Source organism: Labrus mixtus, chromosome 13 (assembly GCF_963584025.1).
Source record: "Labrus mixtus chromosome 13, fLabMix1.1, whole genome shotgun sequence".
NCBI classification, from domain to species: domain Eukaryota; kingdom Metazoa; phylum Chordata; class Actinopteri; order Labriformes; family Labridae; genus Labrus; species Labrus mixtus.
The window spans coordinates 6,802,813-6,822,247 of NC_083624.1; the positions used below are offsets into that span (position 1 = coordinate 6,802,813).

The following is a 19,435-nucleotide window of genomic DNA, read 5'->3' on the forward strand; positions in this document are numbered from 1 at the left end:
TTTGATATTGTAATTTAGCTACTCCATCTTTTTTTTTTTTTTACATTATTGAAAACAACCAAACAGACTGTTGGGGGCAGTAGCCTTCCAGTTGATGAACCTTACAGGCAGAACCCAGGGTAAACATACGCTCCCTCAAACTTCAGCTCCGCACTTACTTCCTGTTTCACCTTGGTCACTTTTTAGAAGTTTCGCTTCAGTCAGTCAACACATTGAGTGTGATAGTGCAGGAGAACCAGGGTGTCCCACTTTTACTTTGGTTCGTAACATGGCGTTAGTCAGAAGGACTCTCGACCAGCCGGGTATTCATCGTGGGAATTAGACCGTGTTTCCTTCTCCTTAAAACAAAAGAAAAAACTCCCTAGAAGCGGGAGCCGAACCAGCACCATGCCCGAAGTGTCGAAAATGAAGAGGCCCGACGTGAAGGTGGTTCTCCTGGGAGACATGAACGTGGGGAAGACGTCGCTGCTCCACAGGTACATGGAGAGGAAGTTCAAAGACACCGTCAGCACCGTCGGAGGGGCGTTTTTCCTCAAACAGTGGGGACCATACAATATCTCTATATGGGACACAGCTGGTAATAACCACGTTTTGTGATTTCTTTACACTCTGTTTATCTGTTAACTCTTATTAAGTCTCTGGTTTTCTGTCTGTGTTTACCTGACAACCCCTGAACTCACCACCTGAGGCAATCACTAACATGTGACCGCTCCCTGTCTGTCTGGCTCTCTGCAGTCTCTAGCCTTTGCCTGTTATTGTTGATTGTCCGGATAAACAATTATAGATATCCTTTCTGTAGAGCTGCAGAATCGACACCTCTCATGTCAGGATAAAAACAGGAAACTAACCAAACATGGCGGTATAAACAACCCTTATCAATGTCTTAATCTATGCACAGTCATACCTGACTAGACAGTAGGCTCCACAAAACTGCTTTATATTTATTGACACATACCTGTAAGACACCTATAGTCACAAACATGACCTCAAATTTAATTTCAATGCATCAACTACAATTATAACCTTAATTTAAAAAAAAAAAGTATATAAAACGATGTAACAATTCGATATAAAGTTCAAATAAATTAATCTATTACAATATCAATTAGTAATGACTCAATTTATATACCAAATTAAATTTAAGCGTTGGAATTTTTAACAAAGTAAAAAAAAGTTTTAAAGGAGACTATTCTTAACACAGAATATACTATAAAAATAAATAAATAATAATGATAAAAGGGAAAAAAGAAGCTCATCCCTCTGAGTGGTTAAAGCAGAGAACCACACAGTTTGCTTGTGAGCGTTTGCTTGCTGTATGTCATGATAGTGACTGTAATGCTGTTGCCTTAAAAACATATTCTGATACACAGTGTTCTGTGTAAGTTACTTCTCTGTATCCAGCTTGCTGAACAAAACAGATGTCACAGTCACTGTCCTTTAACTGTATTGCTCAATTCAGGACGACTCTGACCTAATCACAGCCATTCCCGTATTTGTACTTCTGCAGCACGACTTGATCATACGGACTACTTTTAACCTTTGACATTAGTAAACAGTCTGATATAGACGCTTCAGAAATGACATCTATCTTAAGGCAAGATTCTGAAATGTTAATATCCCTCTGTACACGTCCTGTAGCCAACATGAAAACAGCAAAAATCTAATCAATCATCAATTGATATTAATAAAATATTTGTTTTAATCTACTGGCCGAAAAGGTAAAAAACTGATTTATAAGCATCAGGTCTAAAAAATTACTGAACCAAAATCTAAAAAAACACTTGATTGAATAACGATCGAAGCTAAATGAGTGAAATAGTTTTCTAACTAATATAAATGTAAAATATGACTTTAGGTTTGCATTGGATTTTTTTTTTGTTTGCTAACTAATTTCATATCACCTTAAAGTTTCAGCACGAGATGAGACTGATATTTTTTTCTACTTTTTTTTGCATAAATCTCTTAAAAAACTCTAGCCTTGCTCAAAAATATCAAATATTGAATAACTATCAGGAATTTAACCCTTTAAATGCCAGTTTGATTACATGATTTTGGCATTTAAAATGATTCAATATTTGATAGTTTTGAGCAGGCCTGGAGTTGTTTAAGAGATTTATGCAAAAAAAAAAACAGTAGGAAAACATATCAGTCTGTTCTATTTTTATAGCAGTTTTTTGGCATGGATATTTTTGTCCTTAGTGACTTTAGAGGGTAGTAAATTAAGCTGATGCCCGAGGGTTAAAAAGGACAAATATTTGATGTAAACATGCCGCTCTTTCTCTCTCAGCAATGTGTACACTGTACCTGTTGGACAGGGTGTAACGGCCATGTGTTTAAAACCATTTTGAGGCGATCAGATGAAGTGAAAGCTAACTGTCAGCTTCCACTGATTAATTATATTGATTTATTAGTTTGCTGTTTTAGAGACAGTTGTTTGAGTTTGTTGCCTTCCCCATCAATAAAACCATCGTAAGCAGCAGATAGATTTTAAAACTGGGAGTTATAGCTAAAGGTGATTTATATAAATCTATGACATGTTGTACTGTTATCACAGTGTATCGCACTTCACTTTCTCATTCATGTTTTTTTATCACTTATTTTAAGTTGATCTGACAAATTAAATGTCAGAAGTACAAAACAAGGGAACTGTTTATTTTCATGGATTTTTTAAATACAGAATCTTTTTAATTATTAAAAGAAAACACTCGACTCTTAACATTATACTCAAACTTTTGTACCCAATCACTAACTCAGGATCACATCCGCAATTAAGACTTAGCGTTCATTTTCTCTAAAATAAAGTCATTCAGCCGTGTCCTTTCAGCTGCTTGTTTCGCTTATTGTCTTCTGCGGCTTTTTCAGTCACTGCTCATATCTGCATCACATTCCAGTGTTCTGTAAACATGAGTTACAGTAAATCCCTCTACGCACATACACCCAGCACAAAAGAGTTAATTCAGCGTCATGGATAAGAAATGACCGTTCATATCACCACTGACACACTTCCTGCCTGTGCCCCGTAACCCAATGACCTCTGACCTTTTGCGTTGGTCAGATTCAGTCAGAGCTGAAGAGAAATGCTGGATCAGCACTGAGTCACGTCAAGCCTTCTGTTGCAAACACCAAACAGCAGAGAGAGTGTCGGATTTAAGAGGAGACATGAAACCTGTTGGATGTTTGGCTCAGCAGATTTAAAAAAAAAAAAAACAGCCCGTCATCTGTTTATATTCCCACTCCCACTCTTTTCCCTGAAACAGTTTAGCTTCAAGCACCATGAAGATGGAGTTTTGGCTGCCTTCTCTGTTCCTCTTAACGGTCACATGACAGGGCGCTAACAGGAAGAGCTGACTCCCCTTCCTCCAACATGTCTTTCCAAATGACACAAAATAGTACTTTCCAGAAACACAAGTAAGACCAAGATGGAAGACAGTTTATTGAGAAAATAAGCAGCTGATTCTGTGGGGATGAGAGTCACTGTTATTTGAACGAAATACTATAAACTGTAGTTGCCTAGATACAAAATACACGCTTGCCAGTTTTGCAGCTACAGCCAGGTAAAAAAAAAGAAAGTGTTTTGCACTGAATTCAACTGAAATGTATAATTTTCATTTACGTTTCTTGATACAGTTTTTGGATTGATTTTGAAATTGCATTGTTTCAGGGGAATAATTTTTCTGGGACATGAAGAGATGCTTTGGGCACATTTAACAACAAAATCTGAACTTTCCCTCAACTGGCATCAACAGTTCTCTTAAAGTCTTTCTATGTGATTTTTCACACTTAAATGTAGAAATCAAGTATATCCTCTGAAAATAACTCTGTGAGTCATGACTGTCTACAATGGGTGTAACACCCGAGTCCCACTGTCTGTGATGTTTTCAGAGTTTTCAGAGTCCTATCTTCACTTTGTTTACATCGCCCGGACAGCCGGCTGACTCCTCCCCTCGTGTATAAAAGTTGTTTAATTGAGGGACTAGAGAAAAGAAGAATAACATACTGTACTCACTGCTTAACTGTGTTTCTAGATCACGCTCATTTCAGATAAATTTACATGCAGTGTGAAGATACGAACATAAAGGGCGACATCTGCTGGATCAAAAAATCACATATAAAGCTTTTAATCAGTTTTGGTTCAGGATGGAGGGATTTATTCAGTTAAGAGAGGAAATAATCAAGAGTCAGATTTACATTATAAGCAACTTGAGTATGATCAATGTGAAGCTCTGAGAGGTAAACTAAATCACACAATCCTCCTTTTCAAGACTACTGCTGCATATTTTGGAAAACAGGGGTTGATTGTTTTCAACCTGCTGACTTGTCTTGCACAGCTGCTCGCCATACTCTGTGTCCTTATTCTGTTCAAACAGAACATGGCTGGCATGGTTTAAAAAGTGTGTGTTTGAGTTAAGGAAACTGTTGTGTGTAATGCTCTTCTTTCTGGTCTTCTGAAAAAGAATATTTCACAGTTACAGCTTCTACAAAATTCAGCTGCAAGACTGCTGACGAAGACCAGAAAGAGAGGAGACAAGACACCCATTTTAAAGTCTCTGCATTGGCCTTGCGCCCCCCCTATTTATCAGATTGGCTTTTAACTTATGAGCCCACCAGAGCCCTCAGGTCTTCTGGACTAAAAGTGGTCTTTTAATTGTTCCAAATGTCCAAACTAAAACCTGCAGTGAGGCATCTTTTTATTACAAACAGAATAATACCCCCCCCCCCCCCCCCCCCCTGTCTGTGGAACAATTTACCATTTATTATTTTTACAGATTTTTTCCTCAACTGTTTTTAGGTTCTTGTTTTAATTCACACATATATTTTTATCCCTGCACGGGTTATGTACATTTCTTGTATAAGTCTATTTTTAATTGCACAGTTTGAGTTTGTTTCATCTAGGGGGATTCTTTAAATCTTCAGGTTAATATATATGTATGGGGGGGGGGGCGGTTTTGTGGTTAATTTGTAACAAATGTTTCATGTCATGTCTTTGTAACCTGCTACTGGATGATTTGAATTTCCCTCGGGATCAATAAAGTATCTATCTATCTATCTATCTAGCTATCTATCTATCTATCTATCTATCTATCTATCTATCTATCAGGAGACCTGAGGGCAGAACACAATGTAAACATTTTTAAAAGCAAACTCAAGACCTTCCTTTTTAGTAGAGCTTTTAACTGAATCTCATTTCATCTGGTTTTATTACATTTTGAACCTCCTGTGTTTCCTCATGTAGAATAAATAATAGTGTTTCCTCAGTACCTGTTCTTATCTAGTTACTTTTTTAGTTTTTGGATTGTGGGATAGGGGTGGGGGAGGGAGTCATGTTGTTGCTGTTTGATTAAATGTTGATGTAAAGCACTCTGGGATACATTTGTTGTATGAAAAGTGCTCGCCAAATAAAGTTTGATTGATTGTGTGTCTCCTCAGGACGCGAACAGTTCCACGGGTTGGGCTCGATGTACTGCCGAGGCGCCGCCGCCATCATCCTCACTTACGACGTCACCAACTGGCAGAGTCTCGCCGAGCTGGAGGAGCGCTTCCTGTCCCTAACGGATACCGCCAACCACGACTGCATTTACGCCCTCGTAGGAAACAAGGCCGACCTCACAGACCTTAAAGCTCACCTGTCCCCGGACTCAGAGTCTACAGAACCACACGTGCTGTCCGCTTGTCCCACTCCCCCCGCCTCCCCCGCCTCCCTCTCTGGGGTGAAGAAACAGGTGTCCCCCGAGGACGCGGCGGCTCTTTACGGGAGGATCCTGCGAAACAAAGGTCTGGAGGAAGCCGACAGCCTGCCCGCGGAGAAGATGTGCTTCGAGACGAGTGCCAAGACCGGGTACAACGTGGACGCTCTGTTTGAGACGCTGTTCGATCTGGTGCTGCCTTCGATCTTGAGGAAGCAAAATGAGAACCAGGAGTCTCCTACGGTGGACCTGGAGGAGTGCAGGGGGGGCCAAAGCAAGCGGGCCAGATCCACCTGCTGTTAAGGAAGGAGGAGGGGCTAAGACAAGCGGGGACTTTTTTTTTTAAGGACCAATAAACAGCAATCAACGTGATGATGGTACTACTTTTTGCACCTGACTGTGACCCCATAGCATCAATTACCTCTGAAGTAACACATTCTGAACACAAACACATTCTCGATTCTATGAAGGCAGTCAGAATGAGCAACTGGCTTCATATCCGAAATGTCCAGTGACATTTTCTATGTTCGAATTTCTATGTAAGAAAGGGAGTTAAATGTGATGCATATCATCCCTCAATGCATAGAAAGCTTTCACCCCAGATGACTGAAGCTGCACTTACCTTCCTGACACATGTCCATGAACACATACAAAGTCAAACTCTGCTATTGTTTAAGTTTTAGAAGCACATTACAGCTTTACTTGTTAGCAGGTCGGCACATTGCACACTGTTTTTTTTTTTTGCAGTTGAATTTTAAAGGTCTTCACATTTCTTTAATAGACACTCACAGAGGTTGTTTGTTTTTGCGTGTGTGTAGTAAATCCTCCTGATGACTTTATGAGTATGCTGTCATAATAAAGATTTCTAGTTTGCACTCTTTAAAGTCGTTCTGTGATTTTTCACACTTAAATGTAATATAAATCAAGTATCTCCTCTGAAAATAACTCTGTGAGTCATGACTGTCTACAATGTAACACCCGAGTCCCACTGTCTGTGATGTTTTCAGAGTTTTCAGAGTCCTATCTTCAGTTTGTTTACATCGCCTGGACGGCCGGCTGACTCCTCCCCTCACGTATAAAAGTTGTTTAATTGAGGGACTAGAGAAAAGAAGAATAACATACTGTACTCACTGCTTAACTGTGTTTCTAGATCACGCTCATTTCAGGTAAATTTACATGCAGTGTGAAGATACGAGCATAATAAGCATTATTCTTCTTAAGAACGGGTTTTTAAGTTTTGAGAGCAATACTTATTGATTTTACATTCAGATGTTTTCATTCTTTCTCTCAAAAACCTCTCTTTGTACTCAAATAGTTGCTGCTTGTGCTTAAATTTTCTCTGTTTTTGCTCTAAATGTTTGCTTGCTCTCAGATTCTCGCGCTCGCAGCTCAAACTTCTGCTCTTGGACTTTTTGTTCTCTGCGCGCTCGGGTCTTTGTCTGCTCTTGGATTTCTTCTGCGCGCTCGGATTTTATGACGAATCAACCAATAGAAAACGGGTACAGGATCGGCCAATCACATCCACGCCGCCCTATTGCTGGGGAGTTCGCTATACTGATTAGAGCGTCCCGTATGGGCGGTTACTCTTTAACCGTAAATACTCCGTAGCTCCCGCGGCTTTTGACGTAGCCTATCGCCTATGGAATAATTATGGACCACCAACTTCAAAGACGTGAAGTAAGTTTTTATTTGAATGATAATGGTGCTAATTGTTTCTAAAAAATTGAATTGATAAAGTAATATTTGAAACAAGAACACTGAACACTGTGGCAGCTTGTGGAAACGGACTTCACCGTGTTTCTTAGGCTTCTTTAGTTTTAATCAATCAATCAATCAATTTTTATTTGTATAGCATCAACTCATAACAAGTGTTATCTCGAGACACAAAAAGCAGGTAAAATACCTTACTCTTTGTCTGTTAACATTACAAAAGAGCAGGTAAAAAGACCGTACTTATTGCTATATTACAAAGATCCGGCACTGATGAGCACTTTAGCAAAGCAGCAATTCCTTTGTCATAGGAATTGGCCAACATAAACATTTTTATTTAATAAATGGTTCTGTTCTTTTTAGCTGTTAAATATATTTTTAATATCGAGTAGACCAACAGTGTATTTTTGTTTTAAATATTTAAAATTGACTCGACGCATTTCTTTTCCGCCATCATGAGGGACGTAGGCAACGTCATGGCCAACGTCGACAGATTAGACGGTAGTCATACGTTTGACACGAATGTGATTGACAGACACACTGGACCAATAGTGGAGAAGACAGGGACGATTTCATTGGTCTAAATCTGTTCGTGTGCATCAATCATAAAGAAATGAGCCAACCAACGTTCGAGCTGAGGGGTAGAGGGCGGGGCTCAGCTGTAGTATAAAAGAGATGGTTGCGCCGTTAGTACACGCTAACAGACACTTTAAGTCATTCATCGAAGCAGTCAGTCTACCAAAGAAAAACAAAATGAGGGAAATTGTGCATCTCCAGGCCGGTCAGTGCGGAAACCAGATTGGTGCCAAGGTTAGTACAGCTTTTTATGTTTTTTGTACGGTGGAAATCAATGTATTTTATAAAAGAAACACCGCGTCCTCTCTCTGCTTTGTGTCCTACTTATGAAAATGTTACTTTAATGTTTAATCCAAACCTAAAATCTCAAGAGCTGCCCTTATGGGTTGTGATGCGTCGAATTGTAACGAATATAAATCGATTTTACTTCATTTACAAGTCTGATAAATTGTGTTAAACCGTTAGATATCAGTTAACCACTGCGGATGATTAAACTCATTATTTTCATCTTATTCGGTGACGTAATCGTTCCCGCAATGCGAAATATAGGAAATTAGTGTTTTCTCTAGTCTTGGGCTGTAATGTAAATTGAACAAAGGTCTGCGTGTTTATGATTAAAACAAAAAGAAATGTCCGCAGTTGTGACCATGTTGGCGGTTAATGACGTACTAGTCGCAGCCAATCGGCGATGAGGCCGCGCGCGCTTTCTGCTGAACGGCGGGAAGTTGTAGTTGAACAATTACCTAATTCGTGAGTAACCCATCCGGGTACTTTGCCCAAACGATGCCGGCCCCTCCCCTTTCTGGGTGCAATCATTCCATCTGAATGAATGGCGGTTAATGGACAAGTTGGGGTCATTACCGATTTAAAGTCTTAAAAAATGAAAACCGTACTTTAAAACTGCAAGTATGAGCCTAAATCTGATGACCAGTGATGTAAACATTTAAAATATGACATTTCTGAACAGAGATCGGCATCATAACGGTATAAAATTAACAATGTATGTGAGTGTCTGTCCAGCCTCTCTCTGTCAATCTGCTCAAACGAGTCATCAGAGGGAGCTGACTTTAAACACCTGAGTAATTATTAACCGTGTTACCTGAGAGGGATCTTTATTTTTGAAGAATAACACATGTAAAGTCACCTGGATGATATTAAAACCTTTTGTATTCATACGTGAGTGTAAATAATGATGAGTGGGGTGAGACGAGGTGTTATATTGAGCTATAGAACTTTTCATTTTGACATTTATTTTTCAGTTAGAGGATTTGGTGTAGTGTTCCTTCGTTTAGAGACATTTTCACCAACACATTTATGATGTGACAGTTGAAATGTTGTTAATACGTTAGTGAAGTAATGTGAAGAATCTGATAACAGACTTCACTTCTGTCACAGAGCGATCGCTGCTTTAAAGCTAGCAGGAACATGACAGCGGTCCCACAATTTACCACTTTAATCCTCTCTAGTTTCAGTCGAAACACACACAGCTCTTCTTTTACCTTCCTTTGTTCTTCGTAAATGAAAACCCGATACTGAATTGTGTTTTTAAAATAGTTTGAAGTACAAAAAGCTTCGCAATCGCGTTTAATCGCACGGCTTCCAGTGTTTTCTAATCTACCGCCGAAACATTCTCAGGGCTTGTTTTCACCCAAACGGGGGCGTGGTCACTCTGGCGAACCGGAAGTGACGTTCAACTGCTCTTATGAATCAACCTCTATAGAACTGCTACATCAGCTTTAAAAATGAAAGAAACCGATACATAATGACCTGCATCCACTTTCCATTACTGCCTACTCATTCCCCTGTCACTTGTTTATGTTTTATCAGCCAACAATGTCTTCATACATTTTCTTATATTTCAGTTTTGGGAGGTGATCAGTGATGAGCACGGCATTGACCCAACTGGCACATACAACGGTGACAGTGACCTGCAGCTTGACAGGATCAATGTCTACTACAATGAAGCCACAGGTAAGGTTGAATTAGATGTTTTAATAGGCATAAACTTTGTGGCTTTTTTGTGAACATTACCCTCACGTCCTATATGCTTCTTGAAGGTGGCAAATATGTTCCTCGTGCTGTGCTGGTGGATCTGGAGCCAGGAACCATGGACTCTGTGAGATCCGGACCCTTCGGCCAGGTCTTCAGGCCAGACAACTTTGTTTTTGGTAATTGTTCATTTGTCCTTACATTCCTAGCTACCTCTCATTTTGCATTTAAGTACTGTTAAGCTTAATTCCCTTTCCTTTTCCTCTTCTAGGCCAGAGTGGTGCTGGCAACAACTGGGCCAAAGGTCACTACACGGAGGGTGCAGAGCTGGTGGACTCTGTCCTGGATGTAGTGAGGAAGGAGGCAGAGAGCTGTGACTGCCTGCAGGGCTTCCAGCTCACACACTCTCTTGGTGGTGGTACTGGCTCTGGGATGGGCACACTGCTCATCAGCAAAATCCGTGAAGAGTACCCCGACCGTATTATGAACACCTACAGCGTGGTTCCCTCACCCAAAGTATCAGACACAGTCGTTGAGCCCTACAACGCCACACTGTCAGTCCACCAGCTTGTAGAAAACACAGACGAAACCTTCTGTATTGACAACGAGGCTCTGTATGACATCTGTTTCCGCACCCTTAAACTTACAACCCCCTCATATGGTGACCTCAACCACCTCGTCTCTGCCACCATGAGCGGCGTTACCACCTGCCTCAGGTTCCCCGGACAGCTCAATGCCGACCTGAGGAAGCTGGCTGTAAATATGGTGCCATTCCCTCGTCTGCACTTTTTCATGCCAGGCTTCGCTCCCCTCACAAGTCGAGGCAGCCAGCAGTACAGGGCCCTCACTGTACCAGAGCTCACCCAGCAGATGTTCGACACAAAGAACATGATGGCTGCCTGCGACCCACGTCACGGCCGCTACCTGACGGTGGCCGCTATCTTCCGTGGCCGCATGTCCATGAAGGAGGTGGATGAACAGATGCTGAACGTGCAGAACAAAAACAGCAGCTACTTCGTTGAATGGATCCCCAACAACGTGAAGACCGCTGTCTGTGACATTCCTCCCCGTGGACTCAAGATGGCTGCCACGTTCATCGGCAACAGCACAGCCATCCAGGATCTGTTCAAGCGCATCTCTGAGCAGTTCACAGCTATGTTCAGGCGCAAAGCTTTCCTCCATTGGTACACCGGGGAGGGTATGGATGAGATGGAGTTCACCGAGGCTGAGAGCAACATGAACGACCTGGTGTCAGAGTACCAGCAGTACCAGGACGCCACCGCCGAGGAGGAGGGAGAGTTTGAGGAGGAAGGCGAGGAGGAGCTTGCCTAAACCTTAAATTGTCCAAAGCTTTGCTGGCAAATCTGCCATGAAAATGTAACGCTCCAACTAAGTGTTTTCCAGTTTTCAGTGTTCTGTCTGCTGTTCATGTCAATAAAAGTTTCTTCTGCATTTTTGAAGTCTTAATGTGTTTAATAGTATTCACAAGCTACTTTCAAATTAATGAGATATAACTGTGAAGTCAAAGTATTAGAGTAGAGGCTCTACACTGTAGAGAAGGTGTAGTTGCATGGCTGGTGTTTTGCCAGAAATACAGAAGTAAACAAATATTTAAAATCTGTTATAATGTGACTTAAATGAAAAGTAGTAAGCTCATGATGGAGATTCTGGATATAAATGTGGTTCATTCAATGTTCTGATCTTATTTTTATTCATGTAGATAAAGGTGCTGCTAAAATTTATAAAAGAGCACATATATACATAACACTAAAAATGATTTAAATTACAAGCTGAAAGTGTTCAACAGATATCACATGCAGTGTTTGGTGTTTGAATTCTACTGATAGTTTGAAGGTAACATACTGATTATCCAGCTTCTTACTAATAAAATGATGCATCTTAAACCACCTCTGCAGAAATTTCCATACTGTCGCTCAGTCTCTGACAGTTCCTGGTTGTGGTCGGTAGGTGGCAGTGTTGGCTAAACCACTCTCTTCCAAACGCAGTAGATCAGGATGCTCACAGCCAAGGCCAGCAGAGTCCAACAGCACACCTTCACCTGGCTCTCCAAGCCCTGCTTCGCTCCAAAGTGGGACACAAAGCCGCTCTGTCAACAACAAACAAGTAGATTGAACTCTCAATGAGCACAGACATGTGCTGTAATCATTCAGATTTCTAAGGAACACATTTTAACCTGAATTCTTACTTTAAATCAGAAAGGTTGTTGATACAACTCGGATTAAAAAGTCTCAAGAAACCTGTATTTTACAGTTATGATTTTACCCAATTAGTTTGTAGATCTCTAAACACAGTTAGGACAGCTGTTCGTGTTGTTACTGAATATACTAAACACTTAATAAAAGAATCTGAATGTTCTCTACATGTTAGTGTGCTCCTGCAGCAGCAGCTCAACAGATATGACTGATCAACATTTTTATCAAAAATAGATCATTGTGGGAAAAAGCAGATTCAAGTTACATGAAAAAAACATGCAGACATTCTCTGGGGCAGCATTAAACCTTCAAGCTAAAGCTAATGTTCCTGTACCTATACACAACATCCTTGCCTTTTGGGTTATACTTTCTTTTTTACAAAGGTTTATTTCTTTATGTCTTTATTTGAGAGACAGGGCAGAGTAAGAAATCAGGGCGCGAGAGTGGGGAACAACATGCTGCAGGTCGGATTCAAGCCTAGGACTGTAGACTCTGTACATGGGGCGTGTTGATGAACCACTGTGCTACCGGCGCCCCTCTTTTGGTTATTCACAGACCTCTACTCTTCTTTATGAGACAGTAAGCTTGTGTTTTTGTTTTACACCTTATAACAACAGACCATTTTCTCTGTACATTTTTACTCAGTTTTATTTTTTAATGATTGACAGACTATTAAAATAAAAAAATAAACTCATTGGCTCAGGGATGACAATGAAAAGTATCCCAAGTAAATATATTTATAGTAAGCCTCTGATCAGACATCTTCTCAAGCCTATTCCTACACCGGAGTATTTTGAAATGTGTGTCTGAGGTTAGATGTGGAGTGTGCATTCAATTAACAACTTTGGTTTGAAGCCAAAAATAAGCTTTTTGTTTTGTCGAGTAATGTAGGTAGGTAGGTAGGTTGCTTTTCTCAGAGTTTAGAAAAGAAAAACTGTAGTGTGCCGTCTTCAGGTTTCACAGCTCAGATTACTTCAGATGCTCTAAAGGCCCGGAGTTCTGAACTGATTTTTTTTAATTGTATCATTTAAAAATATATAAAATGAGTAGCTCTCATGCAGCCATCTACCCGATCTTTAATGGGACCCATGTTTTATTTTGTATTCATTGGTGTGAAATGTTAAGGGCTGTCACCTTCTATAATAGCAGTTGAGATGTCTATGTTGAAAAACAAAGAAGTTATTGAATATTGAAATGAGCCGTATTGCACTTTTACGACGGTCCCTAACTCCGCCTATAGTCACCGGCGCGTTGGACAGACATTCAGTTCTTTGCGCTCCAGCTGCATCGTCATTTTTGGTTATTTGAAGTTTATCAAAACTGTGAAACGTCTGTCTTAATCTGCTCTCCAACATATCCCCAAACTGTGAGAAATCGAGGCTTCGACTCGGAGCTATTGAAGGTAATCGACGCGAACACAGGCGAATGTCAAACATGAAACTATCTTCACCCCGGTACCTGCAATTTCTCCGTTCTGATTGGTCAATCCCCATTTCTACAAGTACAAATTTGTTTTGCTACAGACGTCTCGCAAAATGTGTTGCAAAACTCAAGCAGCGCAGATTCACGCGAGAAAAGTAGTTTGTGCAGTTGTAGCTGCAGATTTGAGAAGTTGTAATTGGAGAGTTGTGGTTGTAAAAGATAATAGGCACAAGTTATTAAAAAGAAATCTGAGTAAATTATGATTTTTACAAGTTCACTTTTTTGTCCTTCAAGCTCTCACATCTCATTCTACAAGCTCTCACATCTCATTCTACAAGCTCTCACATCTCATTCTTCAAGCTGTCACATCTCATTCTACAAGCTCTCACATCTCATTCTTCAAGCTGTCACATCTCATTCTACAAGCTCTCACATCTCATTCTACAAGCTCTCACATCTCATTCTTCAAGCTCTCACATCTCATTCTACAAGCTCTCACATCTCATTCTTCAAGCTGTCACATCTCATTCTACAAGCTCTCACATCTCATTCTACAAGCTCACATCTCATTCTACAAGCTCTCACATCTCATTTTACAAGCTCACATCTCATTCTACAAGCTCTCACATTTTGCAACATATCTACCTTCATAGATGACTGCTAGAAGTCAGAGACGTCGTATTTAAGTTTATGTTCTGCTTGTTCAACAGTCGTTTGATGTATTGATATTTTTAATACATTCAGAGAGGATTTGATTTGCAATTTGAATCGTCTTTTTTTTTCTTTTGGCGCTCGTGATTTTCCTTTGGCGCTGGGTAAAACCTCTTTGGGGGGCGCCAAAGAATTCTCTATGCAGGAAAAACCCTGGTGTCTGGTGGACGTTCTGGGTCATACGTGTCAATCAGTACTTACTCAGACCTCGCCTTCAACAACAAGTTTATTTAGAAGTCTTTGTTTCAAAATCACATATTTACAGATTTCTTTGACTTTTTATCAACACTATCATACATACAGCAGAACTCGGTCAAAGAGACAGCAAAGACATTTCGGACAAATATAAACTTATTGAATTGTTGTCTTCTGCAGTTTTTTCCTCTCGATCTGAAGTTGGAAGTCAGTGAAGTTTAAAGGGCTAACCACTTGGCTACCGGTGCCCCACCTCGGACAGGAAGTAAATGATCTCCATGCACAACACAATACGGCTCCCACCCGCACCGCGTGTCGCTGATTCATGGTGCTCAGCAGAGTGATTAGTGCTGAAAGAGTCGTCACATGACCCGCTGTTAGGGCTTAGAGCGCGGCACCTGGAGGTCCAGCCGGCAGCACACAGCAGCAGCAGCTCTGAACAAACCATGGCGAGTACAGAGAAGAAACCAGGTGAGTTTTAGAGGCGTTATAAGAGGTCATATTCTCCACAGACAGGATACGGGGTGGACGGCAGTCGGCAGCTGCTTTTACAAACATTCGTCTTCACCCTAACACCCGTACGATTATCCCCTCCTGTAAAAGGTGAATTTACGCCCGTCCCTTCAGGTCTTTGTCTCTTAATAACGCCGTCTCTTTCTCTTTTTGTTTTCTTTCAGTTGATGCTGATGAGATCAAGAGGCTAGGAAAGAGATTTAAGAAACTGGACCTGGATAACTCCGGGTCCCTGAGCGTGGAGGAGTTTATGTCCTTACCGGAGCTCCAGCAGAATCCCCTCGTGCAGCGAGTCATCGACATATTCGACACAGACGGGAACGGAGAAGTGGACTTCAAAGGTAAATTCAACATAAAACAGATTTCATTCTAAACATCTCCTGTCGCTTCAAAAACCATGGGGGGAGGGGGAGCAGTCGATTATTTTTTATATTCATACTATTTAGAAAATTAAAACTTTATTTGTAAAGCACTTTGAACGGTTTACAAAGTGCAGAAGAACTCAGCGTAAGAAACCAAACAACGGCTAAAAAACCACGACTGCAAAAGTTAGAACAGGACACAGTAAACAACGGAGGACGAGTAGCAGAGGTCATCACCTCCAAGGTCGTCCGTCGGGTACTTAAACATGGTGCGTTTCCAGCTCAGAGACCGCCATCGATAGGACTCTAAAGCCCCCTGCAGGAACCGAATGGGGACGTCACTCAGGCTTCAAACATTCAGATTTACAGTCTATGGTTTGTCCTTTATTACCGCTGTCACACAGGAAGTGGCGATTCTTTCGACCAATCAACGGACTGCAGGGTGTCTAGCTCCACCCTTTAGGGTCGGATCGGTACGCTTGGCCTCCTGACAGAAGGGTATCAAGAAAGTAGGACAGTACAGATCGGTTATTTTGGTACCATTCCCAACTTTTGACACACCAATAAATACGAACAAAACTGAACCGAACCAGACCGCCTGGTGGGAACAGGTCTGCTATAGACGCTCGTTCTCAGCCCACAAGAGCTCGATCCAAACGCTCCCGACACGCAGCCAATGCTCTTCTGCCCGACAAAACGCCATCTGAACACATGAATGATTCGTCTTTGTATTTTCTGACCTGCTTTTCGAACCCATAATTTTTGTTGCTATTGTCCTTTTTGCAGAGTTTATTGAAGGCGTCTCCCAGTTCAGCGTCAAAGGTGATAAGGAGCAGAAGTTGCGCTGTAAGTTTTACACAGACATCTGCTTCTTTCACACGTCTTTGATCGTAAACGTAGCGAGTAAAGGCTGACATTTTTCTCTCTGTGTCGTCTCGGTCACACGACCTCCAGTTGCCTTCAGGATCTACGACATGGACAAAGACGGCTACATCTCCAACGGGGAGCTCTTCCAGGTCCTCAAGATGATGGTGGGCAACAACCTGAAGGACTCCCAGCTCCAACAGATCGTCGACAAAACCATCATCAACGCAGACAAAGACGGAGACGGCAGGATATCCTTCGAGGAGTTCTGTGCGGTGAGTACAGTGTAAAGACTTCTATCCCAGTAAAATGTTTCATTTAAAGCAGCTGTTAAGATCTTTGCTTTGTGTCGATTTTGGCGCCCCCTGTGGTCAAAGTCTGCAATGTTTAGTTCCAGTCAAAGCTCAGATGATCAGGAGCCGAGTGTACCAGCTGAGTCTAAAAAAGTGACAAAGAATACTAGTCTGATTTTCTAACTTACGCCTGCTCCATCAGAGGCGTAAAAGTGCCACCCATGTGTAACACAAACAGGTGCACAGGGTATAACTCAACGCTGGTCGTTAGTTTCAGCTTGTAAGGTTACACAACGGCGTGCTCCCAGTCGGTGCACTCGGCTCTAGGAAACGGTGCAGAGAGTGTCTGGAGGCTGCTGTGTTTTTAAGCGGTGAAGAGAACCTGATGTGTGATGTCTCTTCCTGCAGGTGGTGGGTGGATTAGACATTCACAAAAAGATGGTGGTGGACGTGTGACAACACCTCCTGCTCTCGCTGCGTTTACTGAAGTTCTGCTTGAAGACGTCGTCCAGCTTAACACTCTGTTTGTTTTCAACAGAAGTATTTTCTCTGTGAAAAATCCCCCCCCTCTCCCTCCGTCCTCATCCAACATTTATTGACACGCAGTTGACTTACAGGTGAAATCTGTGTCTTTCTTTTAGAGATGTAACCGTATTATTGAATGAATTTATCTTACTGGAGTGTTGCATTATTTACACTTGAAGATCAGCTTCTATTCTTTGGTCAGGAATAAACGGTGCACAGCATGTTTTTTTTAAACGACAGATGTACATACACGCAGGAAGTGAAAGATCATTTTCCCCGTCGTCAGCACTTCTGTGTCATTAAGCTCCGAGTCCGATTTGTATTGAACACTTGGACGTTGATATAAACATTATTTAGAGGTCACAAAGCGCTTGATGACACATTAGAAACTGAAACGGTTCGTTCAGACCAAAAGTGAAGGCGGGTTTTAAACACGGCGAGTCACTGCAGAGAAGCCCGTTTAAGTACACGCCACCTGCTTTCCTTTTTATTAACAGTAGATTAACTTCTTCATCTCTTTCATCGCTACTGCGGTCGTTATATTTGAGTCCAACTGTAAAAAAATATATATATATATATACTGTATATATATATATATGTTGACTCCAGGAGTCTAAAACCCCCAAAAAGATGATTGAAGGACCTGGTACTGATCCTAGCTAACAGGTCATCAGACTGAGACCTGATCCTGATCCTAGCTAACAGGTCATCAGACTGGGACCTGGTCTGCCTCGAGTAGCTCAGCTGTTTGAAGCGGACTTAGAAAACTTGTCCTCCCTTTTGGTCTGAAGTCCCCTCAAAGCCCCCCGATCGTTGAACAACATGCCACGACTCGTTTCTCGGCAGGAAAGACTTGTTTCCGTTCTTAGTTTTTGATAGGCTGCATGTGTTTTTAACTCCTGTAAGACACGTAACGAAATGTTGGGAAAGAGAGAACGAGCTTAAATGTTTTTTTCAAAGCTGCGGAGGAGGAGGAGGGAAAACCAAAACGGCCGTGCGTCGTGTCCGAGCGACTTCTTTACTGACGCGCTGCAAAATAATTTTCTACCTGAAACGGACGACTTGTGATGTGTTTGCATGACGTGTGTGATCTGATCTCTTTGATTTCTTTCTTCTTCTTCTTCTGCCTGTCGCTGTTTGCATGTAGATCAGCTTTTTATGAAAGCTCTTTTTGTTTCTCTCAAAGCTCGAGTTTACCAGGCTGGTCTCAACGTTTAATGAAATGAGCGAAATGTCTTGCAGATGCAAACAAATCTATCCTGTGCATGCAAGAGTATGTGATAGTATTAACAGGTGAGCACTTGCACTGACAAGATCATGTTGTGTGAGGTCGAATATTTGACTTTTTATACTATAAAATATGCATGTTTAATAGTTAGAACTCATGAAATGGCTTCTTTAAATATCCCTTAACGAGAGTTGTTTCTTTAGCTGTGCTACTGTCATATTTTAAAGACGTGCAATGGTGTCAGGGTCGTGTTCTTATCAGATATAATGTTCTAGAAAATGTGTTTCATGGTGACGATTAGTAATCTGAACATATTTACTCTTTAACATTTCAAAAGTTTTGGCTCATTTCATGAAATCGGGTGAGACCGTGTTGTTTACATGTTAATAATGATGATAAATAAAAACATGAACATTTAAAGCACGTGGATGTTGCCAATGAATATTTGAAACCTGAATCATTACTCCACTGAAACACTGTAACCCGCCACTCGCTCTGTAATATTTACTCTTCTTTTTCTCTGTGGGAGCTTCCTGCTGGTTTAGTTTCAGGCGGTGCTGAAATGTCTTCTGTTGGTTTCAAAGGGACGGTTGTGTTTTTCGTTGGACTCGATCTTAGATTTTTACTCCTGTTTTCATCTCTGCTGCATCACTGAAACTTCATACATGGAAAACTGAGAAATAAAAAGTTTGAAAGTTGTAAGAAATGCTTCCAGTCTCATTTGTTGGTGTCTTTTTATGATGTGTGAAAAAGTAAAGATACATTTCATTCATGCATTAAAGGCAGGGTTGGTGATTTTTGAAAACTAGCATGATTTTGAAAGTAGCGTTCACTCAGTGCTCCGTCTGCACCCGCCCCCTCCCCTCTGTGCTCTCTCTAAAGCGACGCCCCCCTGCACGAGCGCCATTGCTCCAGAAGTGGACCTCAGCTCATCTCTCTCATCGTGTAGAAACTACGTCGTCTCATGTCTCATTCAGCAGTAAGTAAACTCACAGTATAAACTCCGTCATCGGTGACGCTCTTTGAGTGTGAGCTAGAGCACGCAAGAGGTAGAGTGAATCCCATCTGATCAGGTAATTAAGACATTTTAGGAGAACTTGAAACAACTGATTAATACATTTTAAAAAATAAAAAAGTTTAACCGTCTACA

General features: G+C 41.3%; 3 protein-coding genes across 3 annotated transcripts; all 3 read left to right on the forward strand.

The window, feature by feature from the left end:
- The first annotated feature begins 106 nt into the window (after positions 1–106).
- Positions 107–6,568, forward strand: rab20 (RAB20, member RAS oncogene family). Its single transcript, XM_061053438.1, has 2 exons — positions 107–577; positions 5,428–6,568. Exons 1-2 carry the CDS (start codon positions 388–390, stop codon positions 5,985–5,987), a joined length of 750 nt encoding a protein of 249 aa, XP_060909421.1. The 5' UTR covers positions 107–387; the 3' UTR covers positions 5,988–6,568.
- Positions 6,569–8,076: 1,508 nt separating this feature from the next.
- LOC132986794 (tubulin beta-1 chain-like) lies at positions 8,077–11,411 on the forward strand. The gene is made up of 4 exons (XM_061053437.1): positions 8,077–8,204; positions 9,833–9,941; positions 10,028–10,138; positions 10,231–11,411. Exons 1-4 carry the CDS (start codon positions 8,148–8,150, stop codon positions 11,289–11,291), a joined length of 1,338 nt encoding a protein of 445 aa, XP_060909420.1. The 5' UTR covers positions 8,077–8,147; the 3' UTR covers positions 11,292–11,411.
- Positions 11,412–11,974: 563 nt separating this feature from the next.
- LOC132987533 (calcineurin subunit B type 1-like) lies at positions 11,975–17,067 on the forward strand. Its single transcript, XM_061054649.1, has 5 exons — positions 11,975–12,048; positions 15,128–15,354; positions 16,162–16,221; positions 16,330–16,514; positions 16,941–17,067. Exons 1-5 carry the CDS (start codon positions 11,975–11,977, stop codon positions 16,986–16,988), a joined length of 594 nt encoding a protein of 197 aa, XP_060910632.1. The 3' UTR covers positions 16,989–17,067.
- Positions 17,068–19,435: the final 2,368 nt, after the last annotated feature.